The sequence below is a fragment of the Barbus barbus genome (genome assembly GCF_936440315.1).
Source record: "Barbus barbus genome assembly, chromosome: 36".
NCBI lineage: Eukaryota > Metazoa > Chordata > Actinopteri > Cypriniformes > Cyprinidae > Barbus > Barbus barbus.
In genome coordinates, this window is record NC_136714.1 from 2,388,300 (window position 1) to 2,410,975 (window position 22,676).

Genomic DNA, 22,676 nt, shown 5'->3' on the forward strand with positions numbered 1-22,676 from the left:
TAAATTCTCGTCTGTAGAACACAGGAGAAGAGGGTTCAACACTCTTCAGCAATAAAAACACAATGAAGCACAATTGTTAGTTTATCTAAAGTATTTTTTTGCTTATTAGTATGGTTGAACTGGATCATCAAAGGTCAGCAGCAAAGACATTGGTTAATAAAATGGGATTAGACACATTTGTGTTGTTTAACATATTTAATTATTGCAGTTTTGCGTCATATTCGGAGTTTGCATTTCACTGTTTTAATTCATTTTGATGAATACTAAATCAGTTTTTTGCGAGTGAATTAATGCACATTCACATTTAATCTAGAACTACAGTAATATCATGTTCACACAACGCACTGTCAGTCAATAAATAGGAAAAAAGTAACTCGGATATTTTCTTGTTAATTAAAAAGTAATGCGTTACTTTACTAGTTACTTGAAAAAAGTAATATTATTACGTAACTCGCGTTACTTGTAAAGCGTTACCCCCAACATTTGTTATGAAGTTGGAAATGACGCAATTACTCTGGTACCGCATGCTAGGAAAGAGGCTTTTTTAGGCCAATCTAGAAGTTAGCATCGCCCTGCAAAAACTCCAACAGTGTTTTACATTGACTTTTTATTGCAGAAAATACAGTGACCAACAAAACTTCATATTCTTTCATCATGAAACACAATGTGCCCTCTAACACTATTACTATTAGCATATCTTTACTGAATATACTCTAAAAGAATAAAGGCTCTAAAACTCTTTTTACTTTGCAGTTCAGGACTTTTCAGGACAGTTCAGAAATAATTTTTCCTTTTTATTCCACTATTAAACTACCCAGAACTGATAGTGATTTTGGCCATCCAAATTTGACAAAATATTAATCTGTTGATAAAACACCTTGAAGGATTTTAGCGTTTATTGAAATATTTAGCTATTATATATTAAAATGTATTTAGCACTTTCAACACTGAAATCGTAGGCCTATATTTGTCTCACATAGTTGTACATTCAGCTGTATAGTTATTTATACTGAGGTTTTTGTGACATCTTTATGCAAACATCTTATTTTGTTCAGTTTGGGTTGTCTAACAGAAGCAACAAGACACGAGATCAACATCATTATGAATTAAAACTGAATTGATTGCTTGAGAAGAACCTTTTCGGCATCATCATGCAATATTAAATGCATGCATGCTACTATATTTATATATATATTATAGTAAAGTTACCATGTCAAATGTGAGTGTTGTAATAGGAGAAATGTTTAAACTGCATTGCCTCCCCATAATGCAGCAAAAGCCAATTTTCATGCAGTATCTTATTCGTGATAATAATAATAAAAAAAACTCTGCTACAAGAGAAAGTTCAAGTTTTTTCACAAATGAGAGTCTCTCACATGTTGACACGTGTAATAAACCCTTCAAAGTCAGGCTGCAGCAGGTGTGTGATGCCATTACAGTTTTACATCTATGCAACCTGAAGATTATATTGATTCGGAAGGAATTATTACTTATTATGTCTGGCAGCTCTTCCTCACACATATTTAATGGTACTTTGATATGACGAAATACATGATAGATGCACTTCCGGTTTGAGATCAGCTTAAACTATATGCAATATTAAATATGCATTTCTGTAAATAGGAAACAATTGAAATGCATACAAAGGGTAAAAATACCGAGAAACACAAACATATTCAAGAGTTACTTCTGAAAAGTAATTTTATATACTGAACATGTGCAAATCTACAGCAGAACATCTTTAAAACAGTCATTGATATACATTAGTCTTGATTATGGAAGGCAGGAAGTCCAAACACAACAAAATATTTATGTTTTAATATTCAGTAACATAGTGACGAGAACTGTAATATTTTAACAGGATAGCGTCTCAACTCTTAAAACATTTATATGTACATTAACACATAAAGCTATAGTTGAATTTACAATTGTGAACAATTCTGTTATCATTCACAATAACATACGTGTCTCAGGAAGATATACGTTTTAACTTCTACTTCAAAACAAAAGCAAATATTTACACGCCGGTTTCTAGATACTTTTAATATATTATTTCAGAAACTTTAACATGGCACTTTTGTCACAAACTAATTTAGATATAAAACACGACTGGGGAAAAAGGTGCTTTATGGACCATGTGACTGTGCATAGCTAGTTTTGCAGTGGGTCATGTTTGCTGCGATGGTAGCCATGGGCTTGGAGCTTCTGAGGAGCTCTGTGGCTGAGATTCGTTCACTGCAACCAGCCTTGGCACTTCTTGTCCTTCTCAGAAAAGCCATGAAGTTGTCATTTTGAGAACTGATTTTGGACGCTCCGCTGCCGAGTGTCTGAGTACCCGGGTCACCCTGCTTGTTTTCGAAGGAGTCTTTACGACCCAGGAGCTTTCTTTTAGACCTGCAAAATGGGAAAACGACATGAGTACAGAATTTAGAAGCCAACTCCAAAACAGGTTTAAAATACACTTTAAAAAATAAAGGTGCTTCACGATGCCGTAGAAGAACCTTTTTTGTCTAAATGGTTCCATAAAGAACCTTTAACATCTGAAGGACCTTTCTGTTTCACAAAAGGTTCTTTGTGGTGAAAGAAGGTTCTTCAGATTATAAAAAGGTAAGGAAGAAATGGTTCTTTAAAGAACCTTTGACTGAATGGTTCTTTGTGGAACCATAATGGTTCTTCTATTGCATCGCTGTGAAGAACCTTTTAAGCACCTTTATATTTAAGGGTGTATTTTGTAGCAGTGCTAATTAACCTGTGAATTATGGTGAACAGGTCCTCCGTTGTTTGGGATTTGGACTTGTAAAGAAACACATCGTCTTCCTCTCCTACCAGTTGTAGAGGTCCAAGGTCGGGCATTTGGTCCCTCTTCTCTATTTTGTAAGTTGGCTGATCTGTTGACATTAAGAACTGGATATGACGCATTGGTATATAGCAGTTTCACAAACTGAAAGATCAAATTCAGTCCATTACAGTTCTGTTACCTGGTGCATTTGAGTGCTGTTGCTCAATGACCATAGGGTAAGATGGAATGACACCATATAGGGTAACATGATACTGACTTGCAGAGTTTGGAGACTTCGGAGACTTGAGTTTACTTGGAGACAAGGAATCGTCTGGGCTTTTCTGATCAGCTGAGTTATAATAAAATGAATTGTCCACAGCTGGTGTCTTCGTCAGAGGCGGTGGTGGGGCTCTTCGCTTCTTATGAAGTTCATATTGGTTAGAGCAGGTGGTTGTGCTGAAGGGGAGCACATTTGGATTCTGTGGCTGATGGGACTCTCTCATTGGCTGTGGAGAATGTCCTTCCAAAAAGTAGCAGTCCTTCTGCTGCTTCAGATGATGTTCTTGCTCAGTACTTTGAGATGGTACAGTCACTGTGGGTTTTACTTTGTTAATCATTGCGTAAACATTTTCCGGTCTCTCACGGGGTTTGGCTGTTGCTGGTTCTGGATCAGAAGCCGTTCCAACACGTGGCTGAACCATGGCATTGGGTGGCCACTTATTTCTCTGGGGCTTGGGAGCCACTGGAGGTTTGGCTTTTTGGTGGTTTGTAGGGCTTAAAGAGATCTCCTCCTCGATAACGTCCGCTGTAGTCTCCTGCGCATTCTCAAGATCGGAGCTGCTAACCGAGCGTAAACGCACGTTGTTCAAGTCCTCCTGAGTAACCACGGGCATAATCAACAAACTGTTACTCATTCTTTGTTTGGGTCTGGTGGCTTCGGTGCTGTCCGAGTAGCGGCGGTTTACTTTTGGCTGAACTACGGAAGGCTCTGGATCAGGAGTGTGCTGGGGAAGTTCAGGGAGCTGAAGAGATAGCCTTGCGTTGCGGTTTCTCGCCCTTTGGCCAGGAATAACACTGGAAGGCTTATGACGCATTCTGCCGCCCAGCTGAGAAGGTCCTGAGGACAGGACTGATTGAGTAGGTGTTTCGCATTGGCTTGCATAGCCACTCGATGGAGAGTTCGACCCGAAGCGTTTAGAAGGAGAAGAGATGGAAGGCTGGGAGGGCGAGGAGTGGGAAGAAGACGGGGATGTGTTAATTTCATAATTACCAGGGGTACCTTGGTTTATTGAAGTTGCCACGGATGGGCCCAAGCCCGACTTGCATGGTTCGCTGGATCGAAGCTCATTTAGTGCTCGGTGACTAGAGACGGGCGTCTTCAGTGCCTTGCCTGGTGCTTCAGCTGTTGGTTTCTTGCTCTTACCAACTTCTTGCTTTGAGGTTGGAATGAGATCAGGCAATATCATGATGTTTTGGGCATCTTTTTTCAGAGGAAGCCCCTGTAATTTGTGCTCTGAATACTTCTCCGCCGCAAGCCTTTGCAGCGACACTGTTCGCACAGGTGGAGCCGGTTTCCTTTTGGCCTTCTTGAGGACAATGCTCCGGGATCTAGATCGCGGCACGGCATCTGGGAGTCGATCTCCCCTCCTGGCAGAGGTGCTGTCGCTGCCGCTGTCCTCTGAGCTGCTGCTGGGATATGAAAGTGCATAGCTTTCGCACCGGCGCCGGACCACACCTGGGTTGGAGTTGACAGTGGTGGAAAGTGACAAGGAGCGTCTGTGGAGCTCTATGTTACTGGCTGGTCGACTCCTACGCTCTTTCTTCACGCAATCTTTATCTCGTCTTATCACGGCAGCAGAGTTAGTGGGTGATGCCTGGCTCGGCTCCTCTGGATCCTGGAACTGTGGAGGGGGTTTGATCACGTCAGGTGCCATCAGGAAGGAGTTCACGTTATCATCCCACTCGGATGAGAAGGTGGAAACGTTCGGGCCGCACCAGCCTTGGGCAGAACAAACCAAGGTTGTGTTTTCCATCTTCGATTTTAATTCAGCACTTTCCCATGAATCAGTTGCAGAGATATTCCATTAGCTCCTTCAGGCTTGAAAATACACAACCTGCAGCGACAGAAAGAATAATTCATTGCAGGGCTGTGATGATATAAAATAAAGGCAAATACTGAATCTCTTTGCCACTCATGGGTGACATCACTGTCCAAATGCTTTAAACACAGTGGACTAAAAAGTGTGGAAGAGAAAATCTGCCCATCTTGGTCTTTGTTTGGCACATGAGTGGGTGTTTGCCATGGCAACAGTTACCTGTTAATATAATCCATATAAAGACAGAAAGCAGACTCAAGAGAAATCTCAAGTGTATTTCCACATGCTTTTATTGACAGACAATGAGAAGCATGATTGCTTTGATGAAGTTACTGTATACCAAAGGTAGTACAACAGCTAACTTTTCCGTACTGTAGGGAGCCACCATGTTATTTTATTGAAGAGTAGGGACAATTAATGCTCAGATGAGGGTTACAAGGCCATAACAGGCTGGGGTCACACTTTATTTTAAGGTTCAATTCTCGCTATTAACTATGACTTTTACCTTAATAAACTCCCAATTTGCTGCTTATTAATAGTTAGTAAAGTAGTTTTTACGTTTAGGTATGGGGAAGGATTAGGGATGTAGAACATGGTCACGCAGAATATGTGTGTTATAAATACTAATAAACAGGCAATATGTTAATAATAGGCATGCTAATAAGCAAAAGGCTATGGACCAAATAATAATAATACAAAGGGGTTATATTAAAAAAATCACCTCATGAAAGAATATAAAGAAAGAACAACATGAAGTCAGTAGGTCCCCATCTATTCCGGCGTTTAGGTAACCTCTCCCTTTTTCGGTTACTGTCCTCATACTGTAATTACTGCAATGGTTTCGGGGGTTTTGGTCATGTGCTTCTTGTTTTATAATGTCTTTCATTTTGTACTTTTCTTTTCATTGCCTGTTATTGGTTTGTTAATCATTTCTAGATGCTTCTTGTTAGTCTCATTTAACAGCAGAATATGTGCTTTATAAATACTAATATACAACCAATATGTTAATATTAGGCATGGTAATCCAAAGGTTGTGGGTTCGAGTCTCGGGCCGGCAGGGATTGTAGGTGGGGGGGGGGGGGGGTGAATGTCCAGCGCTCTCTCCACCCTCAATACCACGACTGAGGTGCCCTTGAGCAAGAAACCGAACCCCCAACTGCTCCCCGGGCGCCGCAGCATAAATGACTACCCACTGCTCTGGGTGTGTGTTCACGGTGTGTGTGTGTTCACTGCTGTGTGTGTGTTCACGGTGTGTGTGTGTACACTTTTGATGGGATAAATGCAGAGCACGAATTCCGAGTATGGGTCACCATACTTGGCCATATGTCACGTCACTTTCACTTTCACTTTCACTAATAAGCAACTAGTTAATAGTGAGAATTGGTCCCTATACTAAAGTGTTACCCAGGCCTTGACGATTATCCTTTCTGTTGTAAATAAAATAAAATAAAATCTATGCTTTGCCAGTCTTGGAAATAAAAATGTGCGTTTAAAGTTGTGATTTTGTCAATTCCATTTGTTATATATCTCCCCCTCAATCTCGTGCAGCCTAAGCAGCCTTGGGCAAAAAGAATATATGCATTATTAATATAATATTAATTAAGTGATGATGTCACGTTACACCTCTTTGCTGGAAAAATAACAAAACCAGAATGATCGCACAGAATATTCGCTCTCTTCTCATACCTTTCAAAAGAAAATGACAAGATTATTCAAACTGAAGTCCATTTATCTATTTAAAAAGTGTCTCAGTCAGCCAAACGCACCATCATCTATGTGAATGCATTCATTGTATTCACTTAAAATAGAGTTAGGCCATTACTAGCTATATTTAAAAATGCAAGGACGTCTTTAAAATGTTGCAGATGCAGTATGTCTAAGAAAATAAATAGAAAAGATGGAATAGAAAGAAATACAAAGACCGAATCTAAAATTGAAGCTATTCCACCCTACATGGTTTTGCAATTAAACGAGACCTGTAGAGTGTCCCAAGATTCTTGCTGAGAAGGACGCCATCAACCTGATGCTCGCTCTGAAAATGATACCAAATGTTTACATCTGCTTACCTATTGCTCAAACCTCGACAACCTGTCGCTCTGTGTTTATAATCGGTGGTATCACTGACCAGTGGTCGACATGAAAGTTGTCACGAGCGCTGTTACCAAAGAAATCTTCAGGAATTCAGATCAACTAAACACTGAAAAAAAGCACACATCTTGCTCCTCACATGCTCCTGCGGGTGCATTGTGACGCTGCTGCTTACGGCCAGAAATATGTATGATTTGTAACCATACTGATGTGCATGACACCCATGACAGGTTGAAATAACTATGCAAAATACAAGGCTACATGAACCCGTTTAAGAAACTGTGAAGTTGCATGACCAAAGTCAGAGGTCACTTTGCCAAAATACACAATATTGCTGCAGAGGACAAACGTCACAGACAAAGGCATGGAATCAGCAAACCTTTTAATGCAGTAATGCACATTTCCCAGATCTCTGAGGATGGTCAAACCCAGTCGTCCTCAAAATCATCCCCTTCGTCTTACCTTTCATTCGCTCTGGAGACCGTGCCGTGTGATGCTGTTCCCTCTCTATCGCTGTCTCTCTCTAGCTCGCTGCTCTGGCTCAACGCATTCACATGCTGTTACCATGACGATAGGAAGTGGGCTGCTTGCTTCCTCTCCGAGTTCAAGTTCGTTGAATGCTGAGTGAGGAGAGAGAGAGAGAGAGAGAGAGAGAGACATTATATAAACACCAAATCCTCAGAGACACTGGAAAATTCACTGTGCTGCTTGTCAAAAACAGCCACATACCCAGCCATAAGTCAGAATCCACGATGGCAGCAGATTCTCATCTAAAATGAAATTTCAATCAAATCCACTGTAACCTATTTTATATTGATCATACTACACCTGTATGCATTAGCAATTACTCTAATTATCATATGGGGTGCGTTAACGTAGACACAGTGATCTCATAGTTGATATTAGGAATAATGTTATGTAATATTTAGTCTAAGCAAATGAATAGGACCAATGCACCAATTGTTTCGGTAAAACAGATTGTCCTCACTTTGTGCAGCATTGCAGTATGGTATGACAACAACTCAAAAAGATTGCAGTCACAGTGATGCTTCTCATGCATGTCACTGCAGGTGTCGTTATCACAACTGAGTGAGTGAGATTTGAAGTCAGATCCACCCATTTTCAGGAACACTGCAAAAACAGGCATTTACCATTGTTCTGCATTTTCCACATTTCAACAACAGTGGTGTGAGTACATGTTTGAAGAGGTGTGAAATATATAATCATTCCGTATTACACAACTCAGTTGCATAACAAGCCCGTTTGATCGTAAAACTTCATGTGGTAATACTCAGCGTAGCCTTGCACTTAACAGCATGAGCGAGCTTAGACCTTGAGGATGTTTTACTATTAGTACGGAGGGTCAAATGGGGTCATGTTTAATCATAGATGGTAACGGTTGCTGTAATCACAGATGCCTCGTCCAATTTGATTTATATAATCATGTAAGGAGATCCAAGAAAAGAATTGACATACAGCTGATTGAACTACAAGGTTAGTTCTTAAGTGTTGACTGATGAGGTACACGTAAATGCAGTGTCTTTTGAGTCAATTCTCGCAAATGATGTGGCCAATAACAGTTTATTTTCTGTGCAGCCCATCCTAAAACTGAGATGGTCAAGTTTGTACCTGATGGAGAAGTCCGTCAGGTCCATATAGCTGAGATGTAGGCGTCTCTCTAGCTGTCTGGCTGGAAGCAGCAGCAGTTCGTCAGTGAAGTCCGTCGTGAAAGGCGCAAACAATGATTGTTGAACCCCCCTCATTAGATGCTCGGCACAGGCTGCAGTTTGAAGTCTTCGGCCAGTAAAACATAGCAGAGGGCAGTGTTCGGGAAGGGTTCATTTAAAAGTAATGCATTAAAATATTATGTTACTCCCTAAAAAGTAACTAATTGCGTTACTTAGTTACTTTTTATGGAAATCAATGCATTACAATATTGCGTTACTCCATAAAAAGTAACTAAGTAACGCAATTAGTTACTTTTTATGGTTAGTAATGCATTACACATTTTTTGAGTTACTCCCTAAAAAGTAACTAATTGCATTACTTAGTTACTTTTTATGGAACTCAATGCATTACAATATTGCGTTACTCCATAAAAAGTAACTAAGTAACGCAATTAGTTACTTTTTATGGTTAGTAATGCATTACATTTTTTGAGTTACTCCCTAAAAAGTAACTAATTGCATTACTTAGTTACTTTTTATGGCTAGTAATGCATTGCAATATTGCGTTACTCCATAAAAAGTAACTAATTGTTACTTTTTATGGAAATCAATGCATTACAATATTGTGTTACCCCATCAAAAGTAACCAAGTAAGGCAATTAGTTACTTTTTATTGAAATCAATGCATTACAATATTGCGTTACTCCATAAAAAGTAACTAAGTAACGCAATTAGTCACTTTTTATGGATAGTAATGCATCACAATATTGTGTTACTCCCTAAAAAGTAAAAAAAAAGTACTTAGTTATTTTCATGGAAAGTAATGCATTATGTTACTTTTGCATTACTTTTTTCTCATTTGGGCTGGGTTAGTTCATGTCCTCAGTCATGGGTGCTGTCCCATAGTTGACATCATTCTTCTAAAAACTGTCACCAAAACCACAAACAAAACAAGAGACACTCCCTTCAAATAGAGGAAGCACATTTGCTCAAGCGCACATTCACAGGAAACACAAAGCTTGCGCAAAGATGGGCTGAACTAATGGCCAAAATCAACGAAGTATCTGAAACCACAAAATATAAGGACTACACCCATGAACAGCAGCTTAATTTTTCAGAATGAGTTTGTTTAGCTTACAATAAAGGAATAAAACCTGAATGATTTTCACATTATCTTTGCTAATTATAAAATTTCAGTTAAGATAAAAATTCAAATTATAACAGTGAAATAAGAGAAATAAAACATTTTCTTAATTTAAATATAAATTTAATTTAATCTAAATATATATATATTCTGACATTTGTATTTTAAAACTAGATTTAAGATTAATATTGTTATTATTTTGAACTCAAGACCTCTTCATGCAAAAACTGTAATTTAAGGCAATTTCAAGCAAATTCAAACATAGGGTGCACAAACAATTTGTGTGAGATTATAATATGCTTTCCCTTAATGTATAACATAATGTATATCCCATATCATCATGTTGGGATGCACTACTGAATGACTTTGCTACATCTGCATGATTATGAAATAAAGTATGAGATGCCGATGAAATGTTTGCGGCTGAGCTGAAAATGCTACAGTTGTTTTTTTCTACAGTGTAAAGTCAGGATCCCAAGTAAACTACAGTGATAAACAAAATAAAAGGCTTGGTCTCATAGGGCTGTATGCTTGGGTCTTCTGTAGTCTGATGCTTGACTGGGTGTTTTTGTTTTTTATATTTTTGCCATGATACCAAAGTGTTATTATTGTGGTTGTTAGGGAGTTAGAAGTGTTTTTGATGATTGCAGTGTTTGCTTACTAGTCAAAGTCAAATGTCAGCCTCCAAGTGTCTAAGAAATTCTGGTCCCCCACGATGGGACACGCTTGAAGACTAATGATGATGGTTTTGATTGCATGTTTTTGTAGTTTTTCTCAGTTTGCTCAAACACTTACTATACAGACGAGGTGCAAAAACAAGTTGTTTTAAAACAATCTGGATTAATATTAAGTGTACTCACATATGCATTAAAATACTGCTAGATTAATTACTGAATCACTAACCGGGACACGTTTGGTATCTATTAGTTTTGTGATAAAACTGGAACAGATAGCCGTTCATGGAATAGGTAGAGAGATGCCAGGTGTCAGATTTTCAAGGGAATATTTTCACCCAAAAATGAAAATTTTCAAACCCTCAGGCCATCCAAAATGTAGATTTGTTTCTTCATTGGAACCGATTTGGAATGTAGCATTGCATCTTGCTCAGCAATGGATGCTCTGCAGTGAATGGGTGCCGTCAGAACGAGAGTCCAAACAGCTGATAAAAACATCACAATAATCCACACCACTCCAGTCCATCAGTTAACATCTTGTGGAGCCAAAATCTGTGTGTTTGTAAGAAACAAATCTATCATAAAGACATTTATTATCATCTATTATCTTGGATGATCTGAGGGTGAGTTAATTTTCAGTAAATTTTCATTTTTGAGTGAACTATTCCTTTAAAAAAACACTGAAATGGGGAGGATTCAGGCTGAAATATCTGAAGATTACTTAGAGCGTGATTCAGCCGCCCGTGGAAAATACATGACAGATCAAACTAAACTATAAGCATATATATCAGATATATATAAACTCAGTGACTAAAAGACACACATTATTTTTTACTTGCGTCGAGAGACTGGGGTGTGGGCGCCTTGAATTGTAGGATATTCTCAGCTGGATTAATTCTGCTCCCAATTTCCTCTTTATGATGTGTGAAATCTATTAATATCTATAAAAGGAATACTAAAAATATTCATTTGATACGTCAAATGAATGTCTGAAATGATTGAGCTGATATTTCAATATTTAATGACAAATTTGACGATGTAGAAATATGTGAAACAAGGCCGAAATGTATCAGTGTGCAGTTTTCTTTTAAAACTATTTAATGACTTATAATGTAACCAGACAAAATAATAATAAAGGCTTTCTAACCCTTTGTACCTGGAGAAGTGCCTTGGACTTTTTCTAATGTTTAGTGTAAAGCATCTTTGCCTTTAAGGTCTACATGTTCATGCCTTCCCTGGTAATCAAAGTCATATCTTCTTGAAAAAGTCTGTTGATTGTGCCATTTTCTACTGTTTGGGCTACAGGAGTGCTTTGCTATTGTCAAGTCAATAGTATTTGTATAGCGCTTTCAACAATGCAAATTGTTTCAAAGCAGCTTTACATCAGCTGGGTGGCTTTATATCAGCTTTATTTAGACGGGGAAATGGTGTCATTCTCCTCTGGCCAGACAAAATCAGCAGTTTAAATCTAGGCTAAAGCAGAATCAGATTGTGCAAAGGACTCATCTGGCTCCTGTGGTCTTGTCCCGATGGCCGTCTAGGAGACAGGGTCTTCACTAGGGATCAGTCTCTGGGGCTCATCTAGTTGTAAAGTTAGGAATATATTAAATATTATTGAAGATGAATTCATCCTAAATGTTGCTGACAAATAAAAAGAAGCCATAGGATCACGTTTGCATCATCAGACAGCCCTGGTTATAGTTGAATGTGACTTTGCTGCCATCTGGTGTCAACTCCATCAACTACAATCAGCACCATGGCCAGCACCAGCACATCACAGCTTTTGACGAAACATCTATATAATTTTAATATAAATAAATATTAGGCTAATTATCCGCCTGCCTTATGCGGAGCAGCTTTCAGAGTCTTGTCTAATTAATTATTTAACTAATGCCCCATGTCTATGGAAAGATTCGGTAGTAGTTCCAGTATCTAATGTTTACACAATGGTGTGATCATTCTTTTTTCAATATTAAAACAGATCTAGACAAAATATATATTTAAATATATGCTGTAAACAGTGAAGCTGTTGTAAATGTGGATGTATTTTCTTGGACTGAGATGCATTTTTAAATGGTTTTTAAAAATATATTTATATTTTTCCAAATCTATTATATATATATAAAGGGCCAAAAGTTATATGGGTAGAAAATATATTCATATAAATATATTTTTTGGCCAATTTTAATACATATTTTGAAATATATTCTAAAAATATATTTTAATCTATATGTGGATATTTGAGGAAACGCTGATGAGAAAAAGCTCTTCATTGCATGTTTGGAAAGAGTGCAATAAGATAGTGGGGGATTATTTTACTAATACAACACATGTGATAAGATAGTTAGCCAAGAAGACTACTTAGTCCTTTCAGATACTAGTCCAACGAGTTTTGGTTGATATACAAACTTCCTCAGTGTAAAACCAATATAACTCTTCCTCTAGTGATTACAGTTAAACCACTGACATAGGCTACAGTACAGATGCAGATTGATTATTCCTAGCACTTTATGTTTCTGAATTCATACTGACAAATTAAATGTACCCTATTTGTGATTACCCTAAATCAGTCATAAGTAGCACGGGTAGCCTATATTTGGGGGCAATAGCCAAAAAATACACTGTATGGGTCAAAATTATAGATTTTTCTTTTATGCCAAAAATCATTAGGATATTAAGTAAAGATCATGTTCCATGAAGATGGCATCCTACCACAAATATATAAACTTCATTTTTATTAGTAGCCTAATATGCATTACTCAGAACTTCATTTGAACAACTTTAAAGGAGATTTTCTCAATATTTAGATGTTTTTGCACCCTCAGATTCCAGATTTTCAAATAGTTGCATCTCAGACAAATATGTCCTATCCTAACAAACCATACATCAATGGAAAGATGATTTATTCAGCTTTCAATTTCCAAAAGCTATGGTTTTATTGTTGTAAAAGTGTAGTAACCATGTTTTTTGGAGTATTGATTATCAATTGTATAACCCCATTTTTACTACAAAAAGGTTAATTTGTGGTTACCATGGTTTAACTGCAGTAGCAATGGTTTTATTTGTAGTAAAACCATGGTTATTTTTCGTAATGGCTAGTTTTGTGGTCCAGGGTCACATTTAATTCCATTTCAATTCTACTTTCTCTCACATATTAAGCACAATTCTGTTTTTAGCTATATATAATGCTAGTGTTGCCGCGTCGAGTCAAGCCTCTCACGTGTTGACGCCAGAACTCTCTCCAGTGGAAGGTTCTGGTCGCGTCGCGTCGCGTCGCGTTCGATGTGTGTTGTTGTGATTGTGAAAGCAAGGGCTCTGCTGTATTTCTCTGAATCATAGCACAGACAGAGCTCTTGACGTCAGCTGCGCGAGTCTCTCAGCGACCAATCAGATGCGAACAAGCAGGCGCCGCTGTCTGTGAACTGCCAACGCGTTCTGAGCGGAATGACAAGCCAAGGCTGAACGCTGCCCAGGTACGAAACCTTGATGCCAATGAACAGAGAGAAAGAAAAAAAACATTAAAAGGGCAAACAAATAAAAACAAAAACAACAGACGCAAGCCGATATATTCCTTTTCACCTACGTCTTCATTTTTACCCCAAAAGGCATGGGATGCTTTCCTGAGCCTCATCTATTCTTCATCTTCTCTTGATGGAAGAGGGATGGAGAAACAAGCTCGTTCTGTGGTTGGTACCGCTCTTTGCATGTGAAATATTTCACAATGATTTATAGCAAACGAGATTGTCACTTTAGTTAATCGTCTCGATTATCACCTCAGTATTGGTAGAAATGTCTGAATGAAGTATAGCTCCTCATGTTCCTTGCAGCAGAGGCTAAAAATGGAATTAGTCTAAAAATAGCTCACTCTTCTTTTCAATATGCTATGAACTCTGTTAACAGATCTGTGATGGATGCTGAAATACGGGTTGCTTTTGTTGTGTAGCCTGCTATATTTTTGGTGATTTTTAAGTCACATTTATTTGTATAGCACTTTATACAATATACATTTTTTTTTAACATTAATAAACAGATAAATAACAGTGTTAATGTTATAAAATTAATTAATTATGAAACCAAATCAATTTCATCTATAAAACAGCTCTATAGAGGACAATAGTGCCAATATTCAGCTTTAGTGTCATTATTCAAGTCAGTTCAATGTTGATTTGATTCAGTTCAATAACATTTAGTATCATTATTAAGCTCAATTTTAATTAAAGCGCAACTTTTGTTCACATCTGACATGACAGTGCTGTTAAATCGATACAATTACTAAATACTATGTGTCTTTTAAACCCCAGCTGAGCAATGTGATCTATCTATCTATCTATCTATCTATCTATCTATCTATCTATCTATCTATCTATCTATCTATCTATCTATCTATCTATCTATCTATCTATCTGTCTGTCTGTCTGTCTGTCTGTCTATCCATCCATCCATCCATCTATCGTCCGTCCGTCCGTCCATCCATCCATCCATCCATCCATCCATCCATCCATCCATCCATCCATCTATCGTCCGTCCGTCCGTCCGTCCGTCCGTCCGTCCGTCCATCCATCCATCCATCCATCCATCCATCCATCCACCCATCGTCCGTCCGTCCGTCCGTCCGTCCGTCCGTCCATCCATCCATCCATCCCACCCTCCCTCCATCCATCCATCCATCCATCCATCCATCCATCCATCCATCCATCGTCCGTCCGTCCGTCCGTCCGTCCGTCCATCCATCCATCCATCCATCCCACCCTCCATCCATCCATCCATCCATCCATCCATCCATCCATCCATCCATCCATCCATCCATCCATCCATCTATCTATCTATCTATCTATCTATCTATCTATCTATCTATCTATCTATCTATCTATCTATCTCTGACTCTCATGTTTGTCTCATTTCCAGTGATTCACCCTCCTGCTGTAGCGATGAGTAACCTGCTCCAAAACACTTCTCTTCTGAACTGGGATGTATTAGAAGGAAGAAACACGTCATCTGCCCCGTCCTGGGAGCTGGAGCCGGTGCCGGTGATCGTTAACCCGTGGGACGTTCTGCTGTGCGTGACGGGAACACTCATGTCCTGCGAGAACGCAGTGGTGATCGCTCTGATCGCCTACACTCCCACCTTGAGAGCGCCTATGTTCGTCCTCATCGGGAGTCTAGCGTTTGCTGACCTTCTGGCCGGCCTGGGCCTGATCCTCAATTTCATCGTAACTTACATAATCGATTCGGGATTTGTCACGCTACTGTCGGCAGGGCTCCTCATCACAGCCTTCTCAGCGTCTGTGCTCAACATCCTTGCAATAACCGTGGAACGTTACCTGTCACTGTACAATGCATTAACGTACCACACCGAGGGCACTGTGCTGTGCACTTATGTCACACTCGTGCTGATGTGGGTCATCAGCATCGTGCTTGGTTCGCTCCCCGTCCTGGGCTGGAACTGCTTGGAGGACGAGAGCACTTGTAGTATCTGTCGACCGGTGAACAAGAACAACGCTGCGGCTCTCGCCGTGTCCTTCCTCCTGATCTTCGCTCTTATTCTGCAGCTGTACCTTCAGATCTGCAAGATTGCTTTCCGGCATGCTCAGCAAATCGCCGTTCAGCGTCAGTTCATGACTGCCTCGCACTCGTCTTCCACCACGAAAGGGGTCTCCACCCTCACCACCATCCTGGGTACTTTCGCGTTCTGTTGGATCCCTCTCGCCATGTACTCGCTGGTGGCAGACACCCGATCACCTGTGATCTACACCTACGCTACGGCTCTTCCAGCCATCTGCCACTCCATCATTAACCCCATGATATATGCGTTCAGGAACCCTGAAATTCTCCGATCTTTGAGGATTGCTTGTTGCTGGTGCATGCCTTACAGTTTCACCATGCGACCCAGGACACCCAGCGATGTGTAGCGTCTTCAGATTAAAGCACAGTGTTGGTGGTGGCCTGTCTGTTAAGCACATGGCGCATATAATCCACATATTGTAATCCAGAGGAGTGGGTGAATATTTTTTTATTTGGATTTGGTAGCTCTTCATATCATTGTGTCCATGTTAAATGTACAGTATGACATGTTACTATGATTAATTGGTAATTAAAATAATTTTATATAACATCAAGATTAACTTCTTTATGGTAAGGGACATGGTGATGGTAAAAAATAAGATTGGGAGGGAAGATTTCGGTGCTTTTGTGTTGCTCAACTTGGTTTGATTTCAAAATTTTCATATCAGAAATAATATGAGGATGGAGGAAAAACTGTATTTTAATGTTTTTGCGTTCTCTCACAGCTTTTGCGTTCCCTCATGAAATGTTGTATGTGCTTTCAAAAGTTTCACATATCTCAGAGAAATTTTGCATTCACTCTCAAAACTTTATGACTTCCTCCACAAAACTTTGTATGCTTGCAAAACTTGTAGACAGAAATAATATGGGGTGGGAAGACTACGGAGCCCCTTAGAGCTCATGGTGGTGGAAATATTTCGGGGTGGGTGAAAAAAATATTTTTCAAATCTTTTGCGTTCCCTCGAGAAACTTTGCGTTCTCTCGCAAAACTTTCACAATCCCCCGAGAAATTTAGCATTCGCTCACACAACTTTTGTATTCCCCTAGAAAATTTAGCATTTGCTCACAAAAGTTTTGCATATCCCTGAGAAATTTAGCATTCACTTGCAAGACTTTTACGATCCCCCGAGAAACTTTGCATTATATGAAGTGGGAGTAAAAACTGTATTTCAATGTTTTTGCGTTCTTTCGCAAAGCTTTCCCCCCAGAAACTTTGCATTTGCTTGCAAAGGTTTTGCATAGTCCCACTAAATTTTGCTTGCACTTGCAAAATTTTGCGTTCTCTTGCAAGACTTTGAATTTTCCCCAAGAAACTTTGTATGCTCGCAATATTATGAGGTGGAAAGGAAAACTATATTTCAAAGTTTTTGCATTCTCTCGCGAGACTTTAACATTCCTCCAATAAAACGTTGCATTCGTTCGCAAAACCGTTGTGTCTACAATAATATGAGGTGGGAGGCAAAACTGTATTTCAATGTTTTTGCGTTCTCTTGCAAAGCTTTTTGCATTCCCCCAGAAATTTAGCATTTGCTCGCAAAAGTTTTGCCTTCACTCACAAGACTTTAACATTCCCCAGGAACTTTGCGTTATATGAGGTGGGAGGAAAAACTGTATCTCAATGTTTTTGCATTCTCTCGTGTTCCCCCCCAGAAATTTTGCATTTGCTTGCAAAAGTTTAGCATATTCCTGAAAAATTTAGCATTCTCTCACACAAATTTTGCGTTCACTCTTAAGACTTTTGCATTCGCATGAAAAACGTTGCATTCGCTTGTAAAAAATATGTGATAGAAATAAGACGATTTTGGGGAAAATAATTGCATTTTCAGTGCTCTTGTGAGTGAATGAAAAGTTTCTGATGGAAATGTAATAGTTTTTGCAAGAGAATGTAAAGTTTCTCAGGGGAACGCTATGATTTTGTGAGAGAACACAAATGCATGAAATGAAATTTTCCCTCCCATATCATATTTTCTTCCATCACCATGTCCCCTTAGAGGCTTCATATTGACTGGCAACAAAATCCTGCAAGTTGCTTCACACCACAGTACAAAAAACTGTCTATAATGGTTTAAGACATTGGTCTCAAACTCAATTCCTGGAGGGCCACAGCTCTGCAGAGCTTAGCTCCAACCCTATCAAACACACCTGATCCAGATAATCAAGGTCTTCAGGATTATTAGAAACTTCCAAGCAGGTGTGTGTTGGAGCTAAATTCTGCAGAGCTGTGGCCCTCCAGGAATTGAGTTTGAGACCACTGGTTTAAGACATACTGTACAATGACTGTACTGGGCAGATAATTTGTGTTTGTCAAGGGTGATTCCAAGCCGTTGAGTTGAGACACTAGTGTATGTTCCAGCACTCCCTTGTGACCCTACATAGAATAAAGCAAATACAGAAAATGGAAGGATGAATGTACAATAAATTATGATTGTTGTTTGTATGCCAGATATACAGGATACCTACAGTACTGTACAATGAACCACAGTAAGCATAGTTACAGTATAACTACAATCTGCAAACAAAATACTAGAATACAGAAAAACACCAATGCACTTCAGTTCACTATTATCAAAAGACTGCGTAATTACAAGCAGCTACACCAAATAATTACACATTAAGTACATGTGGTACATTATACTCAGAATGTGAGCACACAGTAACACAAACACTGAAATGTAAAGATTGACCTGTAATTTCTGTAGTGATGTTTGGTGGCATTGATATAAATGGATGTTTCTATATGCATTTAGACAGTATTCCAGTATTGGATTCCAACACAGATAATCAAATAGTAATGTGGTGTCCAAATACAAAAAACATCATCATCAAAAGGGTATATCTAGGCCTATAATTATCCAAAAGTAGCATACACATTGCATTGTTGTCTGTAAGCACAGTGGTATGCTTGCATCCCACAAATTTTCCCCTTAAATTGGGAACAGGTAAAAAAAAAAAAAAAAGTACTTCCACAGCTCATCAATACTAATTTTTGCCATTAAAATAACCACTGTATAAATATTCCATTGGTGTGCCATTCCATTCCTGGTTGTTCATGTTCAGGAACCCTTACAGTGATTCGTTTAGGATAGCAGAACATGTGTTAGACAATTATTAAAATATTAATGCATCATGTTTGGGTTCTCTACATTATTCTCTACAGTTCTCTACATTATTTCTAACATGCTGATATTTATTGATGTGATCTTCCAGGTGTGTTGTCACTATGCTACCATACGAACTGACATAGAGATAATCATTTTCTGTAGTACACTATTGATTGCGTTCGCATTTCTTTGATGCCGACATCAATCAAATGACCAAATGGTGTTGTGTGAATGTGTGGTTCAGTATGCCTTATCTGCACTTTTAATGTGTCGCAAATGGTTTTGCAATCATTTTATATTTGTAAACGCAATGGCAAATAGAGAACAGTTGTGTTTGTATGCAGTCGTATTCAGTAGGATGTGGGGCCCGCTATGAAAACATCTGTATCATATACTATGTCATAATGTGGGTTTGATGAGATGTCTGTTCACTGACAACTTCTTTTATAGAGGCAGCCAAAGAACCAAATTTGACATGTTGGATTTACTGAACTTGAATAAAACTACTGTGTTATTTAAAATGTTATAGTATAAAATGTCTACATGTCTGAATGTAACGTGTGTTGATAAAAGTTTCACTTGAGCAGCTGTGATTGTCTCAGACTTTAACTTTGTAAGACAGTTTAACATTAAATATTGGTCTTTATACACGACAATGCTTATTTTCTGTGTAACATTTATATAGAAGTCTATTTTTGTACTTGATTAGAAAGTTTCACTCCTTGTGTGTTGAGCATTGTATTGAGATAGGTCCCATAAATAACATGTCACAGTGCCACTGATCTCTGTCCAGCAATTACTCCAGAAACCTGGCTGTTTCTTCATGTGTGGAATTTAGTACTAGCCTACTGCTTCCTGCACAATGTTCTAGTGGTTCTCAACTTTTTTGACTTCAAGGCCCCCCTTTGTCTAAGGCGATATTCAAAAAAGCTGATGTGTATCTCTGATACTTCAGTTGTAATGATAATAAATGCATTTAAAAAGATCTCAATGTAATGTTGTACGTGTTTCTTTTCTTTAGCAATTTAATTAAAGCAACGGTTTTTATATGTGACCCTGGACCACAAAACCAGTCTTAAGTCGCTGGGGTATATTTGTAGCAATAGCCAACAATACACTGTAAGGGTCAAAATTATTATCATTAGGACATTAAGTAAAGATCATGTTCCATGAAGATATTTTGTACATTTCCTACTGTAAATATATCAAAACATAATTTTTGATTAGTAATATGCATTGCTAAGGACTTCATTTGGACAACTTTAAAGGTGATTTTCTCAATATTTTGATTTTTTTGCACCCTCAGATTCCAGATTTTCAAATAGTTGTATCTCAGCCAAATATTGTCCAAACCATACATCAATGGGAAGATTATTTATTCAGCTTTCAGATGATGTATAAATCTCAATTTTGAAAAATTGACCCTTATGACTGGTTTTGTGGTCCAGGGTCACATATTTACCTTGGAATATCAGTTTCAAAATCATTTTGATGGTACTCTGACTTCTAATAAGGCAAATGGCTTTTTTTTCTACGTCTCCCTCCAAACGTCTGTTCTGGGAGTTTGTAAGTCCAGTGAGCGGGCATGAAATTATTCGAAAAGGGATTATTGCTTTTTACGACAACTGCACATGTACAGCCAGAGATGTATTATTGGGAGAATACAAGCTTCATGACTTTACCATTGGAGAAAGCTTAACAGCCAACTATAGGATCACGTGCTCCTTGATAAACAATCATATATTACAGCCTTGACATCAATGAATTTGTGTCAGAGTTGTGCGACAGTTAGTCGTTGTTTGAGGACAGTAGAAAGATGAATGAGAAGTGCAGTGAACTGATGTCACCTTCGTAAAATTGTCCGTGACTTTTCTTATAAAACAGTATGTGTTTGGCGTAAACTCTAAAAATAGATCCATGCAAAATGAATATTTAAAACATGTTGAAGATTTACTGGATTAAACGATGAACTGTTTCCCCACTAAAGCAGTTTATTCATCCTACTGTAGCCTCCCTGCTGAAAAAATTAAATAAAAATCTAATTGTTTCCTGCTACAATAACCATTACAAACATTAAAAACCAATTATTAAACATTAAAAATTGTTTCCTGTAGTGTGCCACCAATAAAAGGCTACAAATTACCAGTAGAGACCAAAAGGGACCATTACAGTCTCCATTAAAAACCAGTGCAATTCCTGTTAAAACCAGTAACACCATTACAAATTCTGTGATGGTTTCTATAGTTTTTTTTTATTTCAGCAGGGCTGTCCTCAACTGACATCCATTAAAAAAGGCCTCTTGTTTGCTTCCCTCTGCACTGCAGCGTTGAGTTTCTTTTGCTAACGACAGTGATATATTTACAACAGCTAAATCAGGAATAGTATACATTATACAAATATAAGACACTCATGTGTTATCTTATTACACTGCATGTTTGTCCAGTCACACAATGAGTCAAATATGGATATTGCTTCCAGTCCATTAGTCACGCTGTCAATTATTTTTCCTGCTTCAGCACACACACTTAACAAGAAACATCAGTGCTCTAAAAAGGAACATATAAATGCGCTAGAGAGTGAATGGCACTATGTGACTCATTGACGTGGGGTAAACAGGTAGTGTGCATCTGTTGATTGTCAGGGGTCTCCTCTCAGCATCCACTTTGCTCCGCAATGAGTCACTGGAGAGCTGGCGGAGATATAAGGGACAGATGGAGCCTCGCTGATGGAGGGGACAGTGACGCCATAGCCTAGGAGGGAAGCTGGAGATATAAACAAGATCCTGCCTGTCCCACCCTCTCTCTCATCGGACTGATAAAAATACATGGGATCACTTCAAAGGCAATGCATTCGACGTGGTCTACCCTGCCTTTTTGAAAGCAAACTTATCCATATCTGGGACGTTCTGTGGCATGAGATTTCAGCGCTAATAGTTTTACAATCTATAAATGTGTCTAAGCATGTTTTGGGAGCCGGCCTGTCATGTGCAGGTTAAGTAAGATGGAATGATTTATCACATGAAAATCATGCTGTGAGGCATCAGATGGCTGCATAGTCGTGTTGTCTCGGCTACCATGGGAGCAAAATATTATTTTAGAAAAACACAATTCAGAATTGTGTTCACCGTGTTCGAAGAAGCATGCATTTTCAGCAGAGAGAAGGGTGTTTGCTTTTGTGTTCTTGAGGCGTAAATGCAGTGTGTAGAGATACGACATACATTTCAATAGAGAGATATAACAGCGGGGAACTCAAGTCCTCCAATCTTTAATTCAAAATCTTTAGGGATTACCTGAAAAATGACTTGAAAATTGACTGACAATACAGGTTGCGGTCTTTAGTGTCTTTGTTAGTGAGCCCGGCTCCCAAGTCAGTTGACATTGATTTAAATACCACTTGGTACAAGTAGGACCAGATATAATTGGTGCCATGACCCGGATGTATGTGTAATGGGGGTCACATAGTAAGAGCTAAACCTCACTTTCCTGACCTCAAAACATGCACTAACAACTAATATTAGCGGGTGCAGTCTTTAGCACCCTTGTTAACGCACCTGCTTTGAATGCCA

General features: G+C 38.7%; 2 protein-coding genes across 4 annotated transcripts; one reads left to right on the plus strand and one right to left on the minus strand.

Moving 5' to 3' along the window:
• Positions 1 to 596: 596 nt before the first annotated feature.
• Positions 597 to 7,499, minus strand: LOC306855718 (NHS-like protein 2). Of its 3 annotated transcripts, none has more exons than XM_079394544.1 (4): positions 7,426 to 7,499; positions 2,979 to 4,893; positions 2,750 to 2,888; positions 597 to 2,394 (listed from the first exon to the last, which is right to left on the minus strand). In XM_079394544.1, the coding sequence occupies exons 2-4, from the start codon at positions 4,810 to 4,812 to the stop codon at positions 2,127 to 2,129; spliced, it is 2,241 nt and encodes a 746-aa protein (XP_079250670.1). In that variant the 5' UTR covers positions 4,813 to 4,893; positions 7,426 to 7,499; the 3' UTR covers positions 597 to 2,126. The 3 variants fall into 3 exon arrangements, with proteins under 3 accessions (XP_079250670.1, XP_079250672.1, XP_079250671.1); XM_079394546.1 differs by having other exon boundaries at positions 1,678 to 2,394; positions 2,750 to 2,904; XM_079394545.1 differs by having other exon boundaries at positions 1,678 to 2,394; positions 7,343 to 7,460.
• A 7,877-nt stretch (positions 7,500 to 15,376) lies between these two features.
• On the plus strand, positions 15,377 to 16,357 carry LOC306855730 (G-protein coupled receptor 12-like; the record flags this gene model as incomplete). The annotated part of the gene is made up of 1 exon (XM_079394560.1): positions 15,377 to 16,357. The coding sequence occupies one exon, from the start codon at positions 15,377 to 15,379 to the stop codon at positions 16,355 to 16,357; it is 981 nt and encodes a 326-aa protein (XP_079250686.1).
• Between the last annotated feature and the right edge of the window lie 6,319 nt (positions 16,358 to 22,676).

What these genes read in the sequence shown, in the direction of transcription:
- LOC306855718 (XM_079394544.1), bottom strand. Translation starts at nt 4,812, where the DNA reads ATGGAAAACACAACCTTGGTTTGTTCTGCCCAAGGCTGGTGCGGCCCG. An exon ending in ACAGCACTCAAATGCACCAG is followed by an intron (nt 2,889 to 2,978) that starts GTAACAGAACTG and finishes TAATGTCAACAG; the next exon opens with ATCAGCCAACTTACAAAATA. An exon ending in CTGTTCACCATAATTCACAG is followed by an intron (nt 2,395 to 2,749) that starts GTTAATTAGCAC and finishes CCCATTTTGCAG; the next exon opens with GTCTAAAAGAAAGCTCCTGG.